The sequence below is a fragment of the Trichoplusia ni genome, chromosome 17 (genome assembly GCF_003590095.1).
Source record: "Trichoplusia ni isolate ovarian cell line Hi5 chromosome 17, tn1, whole genome shotgun sequence".
NCBI classification, from domain to species: domain Eukaryota; kingdom Metazoa; phylum Arthropoda; class Insecta; order Lepidoptera; family Noctuidae; genus Trichoplusia; species Trichoplusia ni.
This window is the reverse complement of record NC_039494.1, coordinates 3,675,726-3,695,407: the sequence shown is the minus strand read 5'-3', so window position 1 is coordinate 3,695,407 and position 19,682 is coordinate 3,675,726. Positions and strand designations below refer to the sequence as shown.

General features: G+C 33.5%; 2 protein-coding genes across 2 annotated transcripts in view; one reads left to right on the top strand and one right to left on the bottom strand.

The window, feature by feature from the left end:
• Nucleotides 1-4,072: 4,072 nt before the first annotated feature.
• LOC113502487 (aminoacylase-1-like) lies at nt 4,073-10,235 on the bottom strand. The gene is made up of 9 exons (XM_026884075.1): nt 9,989-10,235; nt 9,328-9,497; nt 8,007-8,178; nt 7,408-7,557; nt 7,040-7,110; nt 6,605-6,718; nt 5,970-6,065; nt 5,384-5,514; nt 4,073-4,824 (listed from the first exon to the last, which is right to left on the bottom strand). The coding sequence occupies exons 1-9, from the start codon at nt 10,074-10,076 to the stop codon at nt 4,620-4,622; spliced, it is 1,197 nt and encodes a 398-aa protein (XP_026739876.1). The 5' UTR covers nt 10,077-10,235; the 3' UTR covers nt 4,073-4,619.
• Nucleotides 10,236-15,654: 5,419 nt separating this feature from the next.
• Nucleotides 15,655-19,682, top strand: part of LOC113502478 (general odorant-binding protein 70) — a 32,267-nt gene continuing 28,239 nt past the window's right edge. The window contains exon 1 of the mRNA XM_026884062.1: nt 15,655-16,134. Coding sequence (XP_026739863.1) covers nt 16,051-16,134 — 84 coding nt within the window. The 5' untranslated portion in view covers nt 15,655-16,050. The remainder of the gene's footprint in view (nt 16,135-19,682) is intronic.

Below are 19,682 nucleotides of genomic sequence, written 5' to 3'. Positions count from 1 at the left end.
ATAATCATAAAATATCCTAATCGGGCTAAAAATGTACTTTAAATATTGTACCTCGTAGTCAAAGTTTCTATTTTAATGTATACCAATCCAGATTTATTTATCTAACAATGTGTAAATAAAACACTTTCTGCTAAAATTTTACTTATTCTTGCAACAAACTAAAACTTCCATCAAGAACCTATTAGAGCAAATTGTTTATTTTTTTTAATAAATATCAAAAATTGTATACCTAAAAACTATACACCGTGATTTTTAGTCGTCTTACAAAAGCAGCCCAGTTCATGTATCCAATGACTAGAACACGTTCATGATAAAAGAATAGGTATTTATGAGATTTGAATAAATTTAAAATGCAATTTTTATTCAATATTATGATGCAATTCGCAGTTTTTTAGAAACACAGCTCTGTTGCGAGCGCGGTCCGAGCCTTGTAATAATGGTGAGGGGTGCGGGCGGCGGCATTTTTATCATTTTTAAGAGTATATTTCAGATTTATCTTGTTTAATGTTTCTTCGTACCTACTTATTATCTTAGTTGATGATAAAAAAAAAAAATCGCGCCTAGGGGTATTTTACGTCTGATACATGAACTGGGCTGCTTTTGTAAGACGACTAAAAAATCACCGTGTATACCTACAACACAGGTTGAAAAGAAGACTTTAGGGCCAGCCAGAGTCGCGTAGAGTTTACGCGAGCAGTCCCGTGACTCTGGCTTAAGCAGGAGAAGAGGCTCAGGATGTTTTTAGTCGGTGGAAGTCCGACATGTACCCACGCCGTGTCCTCGACGTGGGTTGATATCATTAGCGATCTGATAAAATGTAGTTTTGCAGCAAAACCATTTGATTACATAAAGACGAGAAAGAGTTTCCTAATGGAATAAATTGTGAGGTGGTAGTGCGTCAATATCCATAGCTTTTTTTTTGTTTTACGTAAGTTTTTGTGATTATTTGACAACGGCTCGCTCACGCGTCAGCTCATGATTACGATCTCTGGTTAGATGCCGAACTAGTCAGGCAATTCCGATGCATAGGCGTGAGTAAAGCGTAATCAAGTCAGTTTCATTCAGCCTTCCCTTTTACAAAATATATAAAGTTCGAATTTGTTGAAACTAACCGTTCAGAAATTAGAGAGATACTCAGATCTTACGAATTTCATTTCTAGATACGAAATACGTTAAGTGAAATAGCTCCTTAGCGCAGTCATTGCAGTATCAACCCAATTTATCAGACGCTGCACGGTTTAATATGAGTTTCGCAATAGGAAGCGTAAACGACTTTACACATTGTTTGTTAAGACGTGAACATTATTTCAAATTGCTTTTTGTAAATCTTACACCACTTTAATAGCACTATTATGAAGGATTATAGAGCATACTAAGGTAAAAGCACCTATTACGGAGGTATTTCGCAACATTTGAAACTAAGAAACAAAAATAAGAATTTATAGGTATTTCTAAAGGTGGAAAAAAAATCTATCGTTAAAAGTGGAATTTATATTTTGTATTGCCGTTGAGACTATGATTCTGATGATGATATTTCTTATTTTAAAGAAATATTTAAATAGTCTGGTCGATTTTCCCTTATACGGAGGTAAAATTTTGCTCTGATCCTATTACTGCGGTAGACGGCTCCCAATACGGAGGGTCAGAACTTATATTCATTAAAGTTCCGTACAAATAATATTTATTTAATAATAGTTATGTGTTAGTAAAAGTTTTTCCTTTTTATTGAAAATTGATTTTATTAAATTGCGTAATCAAATTAATGGTGAATGAATTATTTCCATTTTGAGTAACTCTGACAATGACATCTAATATGTATGGGGCCCAAATACGGCTAGGCCTATAATAATTACGGACATCCCTCTATAGAGCTACTGTTGTTGAGATCGCGTTCTGTAGTATTTTTTTCATAGTAATTCTGACCTTGATCTGACCTGATCTGAAATTGTTGAGAATCAATAGCATTCGAGGGATTAAATCACTTTCCCCGGCACCCGCAGTTCTACAGAACAACGTCTATGGATAAAACTGAAAAATAAGGTATAATTATACCAAGTTTCATCGAAATCGAACAGTTATTTTTCTCGTGATGCCTGCACATACAGACAGACAAAATAAATTTTAATCACATATTTGGGTTTGGTCACTCGCTGCTGTTTATTTTTTCAATATTTTCAGTGTACAGAATTGACCCTTCTACAGATTTATTAAATTTATAGAAATGAATAGAACCGTAATAGGAGATCTTAGAACCCTACACGGAGTTACCTGGAAATAATTACCTCCGTAATAGGAAAACTACTCATGTTTTCGATAATCCTAATTCTGACCCATAATTATTTCGATAAACAAAAGAGTAAAAATGCCTAATCAAACATTAACAGTTTTTTGGCTCAGATTTGTAAAACTCAAGTCAAAATGTATACAAAATAAATGTTTTGTGATAAATCAAAATACACCTTCCCATTTTTGCCTCTTCTAAGAAACTAACATTTTGTACTCGACAGTTTTCATATTTAACTAGATTTCCAATTAAGAACACATACCACAGAATATGGTTTTTAAGTTATGTGATTAATAATTATTTCAACTAAACTTGAAACTAATTGAATAAGTTAATCAATTGAAAGTTATAAACAATTAAACATGACCAGTACTTTTCCTATTTCGGAGTCATAACACCGTATAAGGATTAATTTTTAAAATTTGTATCGCATTACGGCGGTGTTTTATTTTTAAATTTTTTGGTAAAAAATGACTTACAAATATAAAATAAGCTATTTAAATAGTGAGTGTAATAATAAGAAAATGCTATAAATAACAAAAGAACAAACTCGAACGGCATCTTAATACGAAAAACTTAGTTTCTAAATATTTGTGTATTTACTTTTGTTGTTCCGCGTTTGTATGGAAACACGTCTCACGTCGATTACGTTACAGAGACTGATTGATTTTGTTGTGTTGTCTAAGTGCTATAATTGCAAATGTCAGTTAAGTCATAAAGTAAAAGATTTAGAATAAATAGTTTCGGTTTTGGTCTACCTACACTGAATAAAACGGGAATAAAACGCGAAAATATAAATACCACCGTAATAGGAAGCGATTTTGACTACCGCCGTATTAGGAGCGTTTACCTTAATATTCATCTATGCAACAAGGTGATTGGTGCAATGAGGACGTTTAAAGCAACTTCATCATAAGATAGAAATTCAAATTCGTGAAATTGAATCATGACCCATTTATAATTCTGAAATTTGTTGGAAATCGTCAACAAAACAAAGATTTCTCTATAGTGACTATTGTTAGACTGTTCGACTCGCGACCCCGCTGCGTCAGCTCATGATTAAGGACTCTGGTCGGATCCGAAACTAGTCGGGTGAGTACACCGTTGCATAATTTTATAAAGATTTCTCTTTTTCAAATTCAGTTAGCTAAGTTGTTGTTCTTGCTATAGGTAAATGGTGTTAAAATTCTATGGATCCCCATAGTATTTTGACATATTAAGTAGTTGTCTTGTTGATGTTTGTTGATGATGTTTTGTCTATATAATGTTGGCACTAACGCGCTACTGCTATAACTAATTTACAAGCGTGTAGCGTTGTCCTGATAACATTTTTATAAAAACACGTTGGCAACTCTCATTGTGCTACGAGAGGTGTCGGGATCTTCAGATACCTGAACATTTGCACAGATTCATTGTCATACCACTTGCTACTAAAGGCTTCACATTAGTAACTCAAAAATAGACTTAAACAGTATAAATTTACAGTTTAATTTTCCTCTAACGCTCTCTATTAGATGCATTATAACTTGTTATAATGTTTAGGTATTTGTGAATTCATTATATCTATCATTTTTTTTGTACACTGCTCCCGCATCGCTAATTTTATCAGCAGGTAATTTATATTCGAGCGCCCCAATTACATATTTAAACAATGCCGGTTTTTGAAAGAAAACCTTAATTTGTGAATTTTATCTTAACTTGCATAATGATGAATGTTTTTTTGGAGTTTTATGTGTTGAAAAGAAGGGAAAGTTTGTATATTGGACCAGGCGGAATAAAAACATAGAGGATCTATGAAAACTATAATAGTAAATTATTGAAGATTTGTTCACTAATTATTTACATTTAATAAATGCTATTGTACACTACAACGCCATCACCAAAAACACTAAAGTTCTTTGAGAAATCCTATTCTTAAACAAAATTTGGAATTTCTTGAACTAATTTTAAAATTCTGGAACAAAATATCTACTCAGTATAGTCATAGAATGAAGGTAAATAGTAATTCTTAGGTTAAATAGAAATTAATCTATCAATTATAACTACTTTGTTAAAATTACAGACAATTTGTTGTAAATGTTTTACTAAACAATGAAGGGTCGATATTATAAAAGATTTTGTTTCAAGGAGTTAGGCTTAAGAACTCCGGTTGGGCCCGAAACTAGTCGGGCAGTAAGGGTAAACACGCGAGAGTAAAACTTTGCATTATTTAATAAGAGATAGCTCATGATTAAATACTCCGATTAAGTCCAAAACTATGCAAGAGTAAATAGTCTGTTCCTCATCCAGTTGGATCCTAACAAAAGTTACAAAACAATATATGGTTTACATGACGTTACAAATCCCCAAGTGCTCGCACAACTTCCGTCATAATATCGACCCCTTTCAGGTAAACGTCGACATGTATCGTCTCGTTATTGCAGTGGAGGAGTAACTCAGAGTTCATGATGGGAGAGAAGTTGATGGCAGGGATGCCCTGGCGCCGCACGTAGCGAGCGTCCGTCGCCCCCGGACACGTCACACATCTGATCTTGACGCCACTGGAAGTGTCAAAAGTGGGAATTTAATTAGGTTCATATACTTAGTTGATAACTGAATTACTTATAGCCGCGTGGTATTGGACAATACGCCAAACCCATCGTGTGCGACATTTCGTGGTATAACCATTCACATTCGTGATCCGCAAATGCTCTTTCTGAGTCTGAGTGTCAAGAGTCAATACAGCATCGATATCTGAACCGATGTCTGAATACTGAAATGGCGTAGAGCATCTTGCTTTAAGAAGTTGTGATATGTTTCTAAAGTCAGAAGAGTACGATATATACTGAAATTTATTTAAATTCAGTTTATAATTTCGGTTTCCGCTATTAAAGTGAAGTAAAATATTTTTTGAATCTTCTTTAACAAAGCAAATAATTATTTTCCTTGTTGTCGTTTCGAAGATTTGTTGAATTTTTCTTATAAAAGGTTTGTAATACATTAAACCGACGCGACGACGTCGGCGAAATGCGAGTTTTTTGACAGCAATTATTTTATGTCGTATTGTTCATTAGCTTCACCATCGACATCTAAAAATCATACAAGATAAATTGTACTTACAAGCTTCCAACAACTTGTTGTATCGTCTCCCAGTATATATTTCCTTCTAACGGTGTACTCTTGACCTGTGGGTTTTTAACGATGTACTCAAACGTGACGCCAGAGCCCGCTTCTGTGCACCATCTTGATAACTAAGGATAATAAAAAAAATATATTAATTGAGTGTAATCGCGTTAGGACCTTGTTTATTGAAACGTTTGTTCAGTTACCAAATGAACATACTTGAGTTGAAACGTACCTACTAGCTATTGGGTAGTAATGGTAGGCTAGTAGAAAGACTGTTAGACGTCCAAACCGAAACCCGGTACGAACCAATATCTTTACAAATTGAATTACGTACTTGCTAAAACGTTGAAGGACTTCGTGAGGAAATCAGGATTCCTGAGGTTATTAACAAATAAATACAAAATTGGACTCTAGTTGCAAACCTGGCCAAATAAGACTTTACAATAGAAGGTATAATATATAAATAGGAATAGCTAATAGGAAGACAACAAAACATTTAAAATGTAGATGTACACGTAATTATATATTTTATACCTTCTTAGACAGTTGTGTTTAAAACTATGGAATATTGCGCACTTACCATCGCTTCAAATTCATCGTGATCGACTTGTGGTGCGATTCTGATGTCAAACGATACTGTTAAGTTATCTGGCAACACATTTATCTGGACCCCACCCTGAAAAACATGGATAATACATAAATATGTTTTGACAGCACGGATAGCCGAGTGGTTGAGGGCACCACGCCAAGCCCACTGTGCGCGACTGGTCACCGCTTCGATCCCCACGTAGGACAAACTTTAACGTTCATGTGGGAATGAATGTCCTGTGACTTGAATGATGTGGGAGACTTTTTAATGTAGCTGTATATTTCACTCTTCAAAAAGTATAATATGATAAGATTATTATTTTCTTAAGATTCCCGCACTATGAACTCAACTTAATATAATATTTTTTAATCACATCCAAAAAGTAAGTCGTTCTTCCGAATTTAGAACCACCATTTAAGGTTCACACTAATATTTAACTTTATGGGGATTGAACCTGTGACATGCCACGCACAGTGGCCATTGAAGTGGTGACTTACAACATAAACTTATATATTACTTATATACTAAGTTATAACATATACATTATAGCATAGCACTCTTAGTAGTTACTTGTTCTAATAATTCCTTACAAAACTACTTATTATATTGAAATAACTGTGACGTACCGATATCTGTGTTAAGTTAATAGTAGTGACATCTCCTATCCAGACTCCATCTTCTTCTACCTTCTTCTTCTCCTGAGCTCGAAAACCCATGAACTGAGATATTATGTGGTGAAGCTGCAAATATATCCGACTAATATTATAAACGAAAAAGTTTGTATGTATGGATGTTTCTTACTCTTTCTCGCGGAGAACACTGAACGGATTTAGATGAAACTTGGTACGTGGATATTTTATAACCAAGATTAACATATAGGATAGTTCTTATACTCATATTATGTTCCTGTGGGTTGATTCTCGACAGGTAACGGGTGGCCCCGGGGGCAACAGCTAGTATAATATAGTTCAATGTATATAACGTCTACCTATAGTTGATAAAAAAAAAACTGTTTGTCCAGTCACGTAGATTTAGCTCATCTTGTCATTTATTGAACGTACCCTTTCTCCAGCTGTGTTCGAAGTTAACAATGAACCGTGCCCAGGTTGTCCGGGACATGATACAGTGATTTCTGTAACAATTAAGAAGAGAATGAGTATGTTTCTCAAAATTTTCCAGTCCGTGAGCAAATTCCGCTGCTTTTATATTATTTTATTTATTATAGTTCACAGAATTTGTTTAGTGGCAAGTAACGATAATTTGTTCTTTCATGGTGCATCTAACAAGAAACCCATAAGTACAGCAGAATCGCGAATTACTTCAAATTTAAAATGATTAATGTAGATTATTAAATTGAATTAATGTGTGTATGTGTTGTGTTATTGTGGTAATAATTTTGTGACATCGTATTTTATCCAACAAAACTTACGCCTAGAAGTCCTTTCGCTGTTGAAAGCTATGATCTCATTCGGATCTTTGTTGGACACGCTCTCGTCTAAAGCAAAACCAATGTTTAGTTTTTTAAACTCATTCGACTCGGAAAACTTGGCCATTCCGTCGAGACCACCAATTTCTTCATCTGGGAAATAAAAAACAAAATTAAATTATGAATATTTTTTCATTCTGTACAAGAAAATAGATGTGATAAAACTGAAACAGTGTAGTATATCAAATTAGACTTTCATGAAGTTTAAAATTCATTACAATATCTTATCACATAAACATAAAAAGCAATAAATTGTCACTTGGTACTCTTAAGATCTAATAAACTTATTTTGAAATTTCTCAATAAGTAAGTCACGTTATTCGAAAAATACCAACGAAATAAGCACGTTTTAATAAATTATACTATAAAGTACTAATTTTAGATAACCTAAAATAATCTGCCCTTAAAAAGGTGCTAATTTCATTCAAAGTTCAATACAATTTTCAGCTGGAATTTCCACTTGAATACCTCTCAAAATGAAATCAGATAATCCCGTCACTGATTGGTTACGAATCTACAATTAAACCATGGATTTCACATACCCGGTACAAAGGACAAATGAAAAGTTCTCTTTAGTTTAACACCAGCCTCCTTGAGTTTCCTCACAGCTTCAATATGCATCATCCCGATGCTTTTCATATCTTGAGTGCCCCTAGCGTAGATGTACCCATCTTCGTTGATATGAGCCGAAAATGGTGGATAAAGCCAGTTTTCCTAAAATTGTATTGAAACTGTTATTTTTTTTTAATGAAGTACCTTATGCAATTTTATGAGAATGGATTAGGTTTAGCGTTAAAGGACCATCCTTCAAAGGTCCTCAACTTCTATTACTCATTTGGATATTTTTAGGATAAGGTTGTTTCAACCCTATTTTATGTGGTAAGAAATACGTATCAAAACGTTTTTCTTACCGCAAAAATTACGATTTAAAAAAAAAATCCTCTCCGGTATTATTGGTGTATAGGGTTTTTTGATATATGAATGTCTGTTGTCATCATTTTGACACTTTTTCTTCAATTTTCATATCCTCCTATTCCTACACATTACAGTAATTCACTTTGTTACTAAGTGAATAACAGAGTAGGTCATAAAGTTTATCTTCACAACAGTTTTGTTGAATAGTCCCTGCTATCTTGTTTAATCAATGTAATTTACAATCCAGTGTTTAAATGGATTACTAACATGATAATGTGCGAGTGTTAATACTACGGTGATATATCGGTGCCTCACAATAAATAAGAAAAACCCTGTCAAGGGTTCCGTAAAAATAGACTTAAAATAAAATATGTCGGGTGGGTGACAAATAAACTTGTGGGTGAGAGAGTAGGTCTCTCTCACTGGTAAACCAAGTTATTCGTCAACAAATTTATGAAAGTAACGATATTTATTTCTAGTTATAGCGGCAGGGAAAGTACATCATCTGTCTATTCAACTGTCTAACTATTACAGTTTATGAGACAGTCTGGTGACAAATGGACGGATAGACAGACGCGTAGACGGACGACAGGGTAGCCTCACCAATAGGGTTCCGTTTTAACACTTTGGGTACGGATCCCTGAAAACTACAAACAAATCAAAGTTCAATTTAAACTAGTGACATTGAAATGATTGTGTTATGTAATGCAATTTAGGCGCAAAAAATATACACGATTATATGTGTACCAATAACGATATAATTTATCGTAAGGTAGCCACAGGACATTTTCATCTTGATTTTGATACGTTTTAATCTGCTCTTTCAGCTCGACGAGGTTTTACAATTATAAGAAATATGATTACAGTGATAAACGACATTTTTCATGCAACAATGGCCTTCCAAGTTATCAGAACTGCTAAAAAATGATGTATCCTTCGTAAGCTTACCTCATTAACGGGGACCACATCAATATGGGAGTTTAGCAAGATGGAGGGCTCGTCAGGCTGCTCTCCAACCCATGACATCACCACCACTGGTTTCTTGGGCACAAACTCGTATACGACTACTGGTAAACCAAGTTCCCCGGCCATTTTCTTCAGGAACTCTACACAGCCGCCTGAAATGTACAATGTGGAGGTCAATGGAACATACCTGTGAATGTAAATTTGGAGTAAAAAAGGTTTTTTTTTATATGTGGCTGTGAATCGACTGGGTCAAGGGAACTGTTTCACTGGATGACTTGAGTATGAAACTTATTCTTGACTAAAATAAATTTTGGCGGCAAATGGAACAGAAAAATAGAACGTATTTTTTTAAAGAATAGTATTCTGCGGTATGTGAAGTCTGTAATATTCTGCTGTTTACTGTGTAAAAATTTAAAAGTATTTTAGGGAAAAGAGAATATTTTAATAATTACAGTATGTTAGAAGAAAAAGAAGTTAAATAATTAATTTCGGAGTGTAAAACTATATAACGGAGTACAGAACTCTTTCAAAAATATTGCGAATCCGGTTTTTTTCAAAGATTTGTTTTTAAAAACAGCCGTTTAAAAACAGTGAAAAAAAATGTATAAAACTCTACAACTACCCAAAAAAAGAAATAACTTACTGTAATCTGGGTCGGGATGGACGCTTGGAATCCTTAAATACTCCCTAAACCTTTGCACCACCTCATTATCATCCCACTTAGTACTCATAGCAGCTATTATTTAAAAAAAAAACAAAAGAAAATATATCACGCACGCACGAGTAAACCGTTCTGTTTATAAACTGATACTAGATTGGCCGTGTTTATAGTTTTATCATCTGTGGTAGGACTCCCGCCGAGTCGCTTGACTTCACACAAAGTATTAGCGATATCACTCAATATATACTAACCTATTATTTTATACATACTTAGTATTTTCCCCGGCGTATTTATTTGATAGCCGGTAACTGTATTCCCGTATGGTGTTTTTTTAATCACTTGAGGATAGCGGAAAACCTGTATTCTCTTAACATACTGTATTATGAAAGACTTAATTTTATTTATGTTGCTTATTTGTGTTTATAAATTGAACAAACAGCGGTGTGACTGCATTTATTATTCAATAATCTATTAAATTAATTTATCTAATAATAGAGAACGGTTAATTACTTGCTATCAGTTAGTCATTAGCAAGAACCAATGGAATCGTTCAATTGACTTAGCATTAAATAAACTAATAATATTAAGAATGAATATGAATGAATGAAACTCTTGTATTGATACTTAGAAATACACTTCTCGCATACTCGATGTAAATGCACCTGAAGTTGGTAAGTACTTAAATTTAAAAGGAGTGATGCATTTAGATACTTTTGTTATTTTGGCGATACTGCGAGATGAGTGCACGATTGAGTGACGTCATACGGTTTGTAATATTCAGTTTAGGCTCTTTAAAAAAAAAGCGGCTCTCTCACGACATTCACATGCATAAAGACACCCAGTCTCAGGACATGCATTTGTCATTTGATGGTTTGCCGCACTGGTAAATAAATAAGTTTTAGATTAAAACGAATTTTTAGCACATCAATTCTAATTCTGTGTTTCCATTAATGATTGATAAAGGAAGCATGGGGAGCAGTAGCAAGCTCTTGACATGAGGGGAATTACGTGCAATTAAATCAGACAAGGCAAAATATTGTTTATATTCTTGGACACAAGGAAATCTTTAACTCTAAAAGTATTAGTGTCCATTTTCGGTAGGACTCTCCTTAAAATTTTGTAAGAATATAAAAAAATATCTTATAAAGTAAATCAGTTGTGTAAATTAAGAATCTATGTATTTTATGTACCTAAGTATTTTCTTCAAATCGTGTGCTCGTAAACTGTCTTAACATTACTGATAGATCGCGGTGTTTTAAATTTATATATGAGATGTTACGATAGTAAGATAGTCATGTTGACTATAATAATACATATATATATTTTCTTAATATTACTTATTTGCGTAAGCCGTGGTCAATTGTTCTCCCAGCTGATACCTGCAGATAACGTGATGTTTGTGTTATTGTCGTTCTCATTGATAAAGTAAACGCAATCCTATCTAATATTAACTTATTGCACAGTACCTATACAGAATTATCAATATTATGCAGATGAATCGAATGAAATAGAGATCCTTGGTTACTACAAATTGCAAATTGTTCACTTGCTACTATGATATAAAAAAACCTGCAGGCGTTTTCGAGTTTTTATAAGAAGTGCAATAAATACACTTGTAATCAAATCAAATTTATTAAGGTCCTTAACGGTTAATTAATATCATCTTTTAGTCGTTAACAAACAAATTAAATAAATTCTTACTCTTTACAATCAGTATACCAATGAAGTCATTCTATCCAATTATAACTACCCGCATAACCCGCAAGCATAACATCGAAATAGTAGGTATCGAACAGCTGCCGGATGAAAGCGTGAAGGATATAGTCTCAAAAGTCGGACAAATGATTCAAGTCAGCACGCAGGACATTGAATGGGTGCGACGGAACCAACCACGTAAACAAGGAATTAAATCCGCGTCAATAGTGGTCGGATTCAAAACCTCGGGCACCGAATCACGTGACGCATGGCTTTTGGAACGACGCAAACTAGCAGATGTTACGAGCGACAAGATAACAGGCGGTACCAGCAAGAATAAAATATATATAAATGAGGACTTAACCAAGACAACACGAACCTTACTATGGAACACGAAAAAGGAACTGCATAACATTTATAAGTACATATGGGTATCAAAAGGCAAAATATTACTAAAGAAAAACGACGGAGAAAAAACAATTTGGGTGAGGTCAGAACAGGACATTAGTAATCTATTGAAATCTAACATCTAATACACTCTCAGGTACAATCCAATAATTCTTTAATTTCAGTGATTATTTTTCATATTACCTAAGATAATATTATGTTTAATCTTGTCATCAAAATTCACAGTCATAGACAATATTATAAATATAACTAATGATGAAACAATTAATTCAGTTGAATGCGAAAACCTGAACAAATGGCTTTCATCACATAAAAATAAATATAACTTTTGTATACTACATATTAATATAAGATCAATAAAAAAGAATTTCCACGAATTAATAGTAACTTTAAATAACAATTTACAGGATATAGATGTAATAGTACTAACTGAACCAAACATTAATTTTTCACTATTGAGTCTGTATAAAATAAGGGGATTCGATATTCATAGTTTTACACGCCCGGAACGAACCGGCGGAGGTGTTTTAGTATATACGCGCGTAAAATGGACAGCTCGAGTGAGTGAGACAGCGCATATGCCTAACAATCTCGCACGGGCGGCGGAGTACGTTTCCGTTGTACTCGACAGGAGCGGTAGTGATCCGATTAACCTACTATCCATTTACAGACCACCGAGAATAAATAGAAAGAATCATATAAAACAATTTTTAATAGAACTGCGTAACATTTTAGAAAGTTTACCAAAAGATAGTATATTATTTTTATGTGGAGATATAAATATAAATTTACTGAAACCGCAAGATACTGGTGTTAGTGATTATGAAAACTTATTAGCCGAATTCGGATTAATCAAATGTATAAATAAAACAACACGCAAAGAAATACTTAAAGGCAACATTGTAGAATCATGTTTAGATCATATTTATATTCGAGCGCCTTTAGCAGAAATTAATTCAGCGGTTATACAACAAAAAATATCGGATCATTACCCCGTTTCGGCCGTAGTGCAGTGGAACCGTGCACAGCTAACGCGAGCGGCCGGCGAAGCCCGCCCCGCCCCCGCTTCGTCCGTCCGTATTCCCGCGACGGCGACGGCCGCCGCGGCCGCGGCCGCGGCTGCCGAGCGCTCGCGGATTACAATACCTACCGTGCGAAGAGTACTCGATAACCGCAAAGTTAGAGAGCGATTATTAAATACCGATTTTAGCAGCCTTATGAATATCGATTGTCCTATAGAGTTGTATAATGCCCTTAAACAAATATTTGATAACATATATAACGAGTGTTACAAGACTGTAACCGTTAATAGTACTTCAAGAAATAATAAAAGTTGGGTTACTGAAAAACTAAAAACTATGATTAAGGAGAGAGATAGACTGTTTACAATATGGTGCAATGATCCTAAAAATATGATTAAAAGATTAGAATACACAAAATATAGGAATAAAACTACTAAAATTATATCTAAATGTAGTAATGAATATGACCGACAGAGTATTATTAACTGTAATAAAAATATAAAGAAAATATGGGATAGATTAAACACACTGTTAGGTAAAAATAAACAATCCTTAGATAATGTAATATTGACAAATATGAATGTGCATGGAAACATTCAACATGTAACTAATCGGTTTGCGGCTACTTTTGACGAGGACATCCAACAAATTAAACATGTATGCAATGAAAAGTGGTTAAATAGGAAGAATTATGTCAAAAATCCAGATCGGAGTATGCGATGGCAACCTGTGAGTGACGAATATGTATGTAAAATAATTAGAAATATGAATGCAAACAAATCACCTGGCATCGATATGATACGAATGTCTGATCTGAAAATGATAGGTGACAAATTGAGCCCTGTGATCTCCAAACTGATAAATATGTCTGTCAAACAAAATAAATTTCCTGAAAAATTAAAAGAGGCAATAATACGTCCTATTTTTAAAAAGGGTAAGCGTAATATATATTCTAATTACCGGCCAATAGCAATATTATCGAGTATGGATAAAATAATTGAAAAATGTATTATCAACCAACTATCAGATTACTTACAAATAAACAACATATTAAATAAATCACAACATGGCTTTCAGAAAGGGAAAAGTACGAACACACTATTGTCTAAATTTACGGATGAAATCAACAATTACTTGAATGATAAAAAATTTGTAGTCGCTGTATTTTTTGATTATAAAAAAGCTTTTGACACTTTAGAAACCAATACTTTGCTGAATGCAATAGAAGAGTGTGGAGTGGGGCATCCCTTGAATGGCTGGTTTCAAAGTTATCTCAATTCACGTTCTTACCGGGTGAGGGTTGGAGACACATATAGCCTTGAGAAATCAGTTAAGTGCGGAGTACCGCAGGGCTCAGGATGTGGTCCGGTTTGCTACCTGATGCATGTAAATAGTCTGTGTGGGGTGCTACAGCATTGCTCAGCATATATGTTCGCGGACGACTTATGCGCGCTACGCGCCGGTACCGACCTGCGCGACACGTGCCGCGCCGTGCAGGAGGACGTCGACGCCGTCGTCAGGTGGTCACATGACAACGGCATAGTTTTGAACGCAGACAAAACCAGATTATTAATAATACATTCTCCCTATTTACCCTTAAAACAAATACCCTGTCCAATAGTTACTCATAGTTTCGAATGTTTACACAATAACCTCGTTAATTGTCAATGCAAACCAATACAAAGAGAAAAAAGCGTCACCTACTTAGGTATGAAAGTGGATGAGCACCTCTGTTGGTCTGAACACATTGATCTCATAATTAATAGACTTAGAATAATACTAAGCAAGTTTTGTCAACTCAGCTACCGTGTCCCCAGGGGTACACTTAAAGTCCTATATAACGCATTAGTTGAACCCATCTTGGACTATGCTCTTGATTGCTATGGTCTTACATTTAAATCACATATAGGAAAACTAGAAAATATACAAATTAGATTTATTAAATTGATTGTAGACAAGAAAATAAGACATAAATACAGAGACGACTACTATAAACTATTTAAAATATGTAAATTATTACCAGTAAAACTAAAACACACTTATCTAATTGCAACAAACAACCATAGCAATCAAAAGCAAACATTACTTCTGACTGTAAACAATAATTATAATACGAGAGCGATGACCTCGGGTAAATTTGTTGTCCCTAGAGTTACCAATGTCTATGGAGACAGGACGCTAAGGAAACGTATTCCATATATCCTCAACAGTTTACCTGCGGACATCAGAGATGAACAAAATAAAAATAAATTTAAGTCTAAATTAAAAAAATATTTAATAAATACTCTGCCATAATAACACTCCTTTATAAAATTAATATTAAGTAACACCTTGTTAAGTTTATATAATAATATGTATAATTTAAGTTTATTTATAAGTTTATATACTTTTGATCTCGCAGACAAACAGTGTGTACTGTTTTGTGAGACACTGTACTATGTCATAAGAATAACGTGTACCTGTAATAACTGAATAAATAAATAAATAAATAATAAATAACTACATCGCATTTGAAAGAGGTTCCATTCACCAGTAAAAAAAACATACGAAAGGCTTTAAAAGGAAATTACTGACGGATTAATTTTTACTGTAAACCTATTTTGTGCTGTATGCACTAGTAACAAACGTTTGTTTGAATGAAACGGAACGTAGCGTCGCGAACAGAAATCGGCGCGAAACCCTCCTACGCGGGCCTTTCAAAAATCACCACATTCGCGAGTTGTGTTCCATACCGATACTGGCCGCGCACCTTTCGCCGCACGTCGTTTGCACGACAAAAAAAAAACAAATTTAAATTCCGAACAACCAAAATTTGAAGATAAAGCTTCGAAACTTGGAATAATAGAGACATATTTCGTTTTTTTTCAAAAAGAGTTTTGAATTTGATTTTTAAAATAATTAATTAAGTGATTGTGAAAAATGGTTCGCAAAATCAGTGGACTTTTGTGTTGCCTATGCGTTTTTGGTATTTCATTGAGTGACAGCGCTATATCAGCTGATAGCGTAAGTAAAATTATTATAAAAATATATCATGCATTTTTTTAACATGTTTACATACTGACCTATATTTACTTATAAGTTTCAAACTGCGTTAGAATACTAATAAACGTATGTATTACAAACTAAATGATTTAAGTATGTTGATTGATAGATATGGACCAAAAGTGGCACCTTAGAATTAATTAATGTTAATGCAAGTAGTTTCCATTAGTCGAGAACGAATACAGGAAATCTACCCAATAATTGGACAGGATGCAATTGAATCACGCAGAAGCAATTTATAGAGCTGCTTTCTCTAATAGTTTGTAATAGATGAGTAGGTTATACAGTGAAGTAAACATAAATCCATCACACGGAAAATTTAGAATGCTACATACTTGCGAAATAAACTTTACGTATAATTTAAATTAACAATTTTAACTGTTTTTACTTACGATATACTTTTTTTTTTAAGATTTAATTCAGATACTTACATTATTATTAAAAAAAATGCTGCAATAATCCGTACAATTTTTTTTTTTCTTTCGAATTTCAAAACAAAAATCGTTTCTTTTTTAAATAAGATGTTTAGTCATTCAGCCAGTTGAAATGTAAAAGGTTATATATCAGTTAAATATTATGTCTCTTGAATAACATTGTTTGACCTTAGTTCGGCACATATAACTGCTCTAGTTTCTAGCGCGGCCTTGAGTATTGAATGTGACTTGTCACACTGGTGGACAAGTATTGTAGGACATAACTATACATGTTATACAAACAGTATGTATTAATGAATGTACATAAAGTACAAAGTTTTTCCTCGATACCAGTAGTACGAAATCCGGTCTATGAAATCGGTAATTGGTGTGTCGACATTATAAAATGTTAGGCACTAGTTACTTAGGATTTGTTACGAAAACTAATGTAATGTAACAATGTTCTTATATTGTGCATTTTGAGTTAATCAACATGGCTTGATATTATCTTACGTAAAAATTCAATTACTACCTATAGATTTTGTAAATAGACTTCTTTAATAAATTATATAATGCATTTACAAATAAAAGAATACACTTGGAACATTATTTGTGTTTTCTACAATCTGAATAAATGGATGAAAATTAATTAGGTTATTTTTGAGTAAATTAGGAAAATAACCATTTAATAGGATTAATTAAATTCATTGATAAAAGACTTATGGCCTCCTCGTAATATGGAATGTAACTTTAATTCTATAACATGAGCAAAGTAAGGTTTTTCAACAGGTAAATAAATAAACATCAAATGTGATGAAGTAATCATTACATGATCTGTATAACAATGACAAGAACTTTATCAATAAACTTTATAATTCCTTTACAAGATGTAGAATGGACGATATTTCAATAATTTGTTTCGGATAAAAGACTATTCCATTTTTATCCTAACAAACACTGCCAATGTTTGAAAGTATGGAAATGTAGAGCATACACAATAGCACATACAAACCTCAGACATAATTGTGCTAATTTTTACAAGAAACTACACCGACACGTTTAAAAACTCAACTACATTTCAAAAGGTATGTTCTTTACATCACCAATAACCCTGTGCCATAAAAAAGCACTTTAAAGTTTCAGCAATACAGTTGATTTTCCTGTGTCGTAATTACAACTGGGGCTCTACCACGAATACATTGAATAAGACTGTTCAGTTGTGAAAGCGAGACAACACTCTATACAGTGTATCGTGTCATCTCACTTCAACAGTTACTTTAAGAGTTTTGTAGGCTGACTAAGTGCAGTACATCCGGAACAATATTCCTATCTATATCGATATCTTGAACAGCTTTTTGTAGTATTAACGTGTGAATGTAATATAATTGCTTTTTTCGTCACGACAATGGGCGTCGAATGAGACGAAACCGTATGAGATTCTAAGAACTGGGTTATCAGATTTTAATATAAGTAGTTACAGTCATGCTTAATTTTATAAGTGTGTCGCTAGTCGCTAGCTCTGAGGTCCCGGCTTCGATCCCCGGTCGGGTCAATGTAAAAATGCACATTTTCTACATTGCCTCGGGTTTGGGTGTTTGTGGTACCTTCGTTGTATCTGAATTCCGTAACACAAGTGCTTTAGCAACTTACTTTGGGTTCAGAACAATGTATGTGATGTTGTCCGCATATATCATTATCGTTTATCAATCAGTAATTAAATTGAATTAAAACTTGATTTAAGGGGTTACTAAAAAATTGAAGGAATTAGCTCATGCCTAGGGAAGACTACATGTAAAAGAGTGTGATTTGCTTCAATGTTTTATCAAAATAGTTTGAGTTGTTTAAGTTATTGTGCCGCCAACTTTCGCTTTTATAATATTGCTTTATTATACACAGGAAAATACGTATATATTTTATTCTACTCTCTACTAAAATCATACCTTGTCTGTAACGTTAAACATTGATTAGTGTTTCCTTATTGGTCTTAGCATATTCGTTATAGGACAAATTTAGAACGTAATAACTTCATAAATTATGCATTTATAGGCATTTTCTCTAATAGTAAATTTCTGTCAAATGACTTTCCAGTTTATTGCGAATTATTCAAAGGCTTCAGTTACAATGGATATATAATTACAACTTGACTTTTTAGATCAAAAATACATCATTGATAATGATGTATTTTTGATCTAAAATCATAAGTTTATTACATCGTTTTCAAAGGTAATTTTCTCCGATAAGCCTTAAATTAGTTAATCGTCAGCGTTTAAAGAAAACGCTACTTTCATCAACAAAACATCATAATATATACAGTACCTACGTTTTTGTACTTGTAAAAATGTTATAATTATGAGAAAAGAGGCAGTAGGTAATTAATTGCCCCCAGAATCAGAATATATTAGCCTGGTTTTCAATCTTCCCAACTTATGTACTTACGTATTTGAAGGATCTATGATACTTAATTTAACCAAACTTCTTTCCACAGTCACCTCATCCTTTCACAACCAAAATAATCACCATAACTAGACAGACCCTGAAAAATATGTAATAATTCATTAATTCAATATCATTGCTAAACACACAATAAAGCAAATACATTCAAAAACCTGTTTAACAATAAAAGCGAAGGAAACAATCGTAATGCAATGCTTACCAATATCAGGTGTCGTCAACAATTGGTGCATAGTAGAAATAAGGTGAAAGTGTTCCAGTGGTCGCACAAGGCTTATGGCGTATGCTAATTATGGGCCACTGTTCATTGACATACAACGTACAACGGGTAATTTAGAAGCATCATTTATTTGTTGGTAATCTTTAATTTCGTGTTAGTAACCACTGATTGAAGTTTTCTTGGTATTTCTTTAGCAGAAAGTCATTAGTACCTTGGACAGTAATTATCATATTTTCCGACTGACGGACAATTTAAGTATAACCTATGTCTTACATTGAATTTCAGCTTGTTAGAAACTTTCAATAAAAATCTAATCCATACATCACATGTATTGCATTCAATAAAACTAAATAAAATCAAATTATCGGTTTGCAATGACATTTTCAAGTATATTTGTTATTTACTTTATACTTTTGCATATCAAT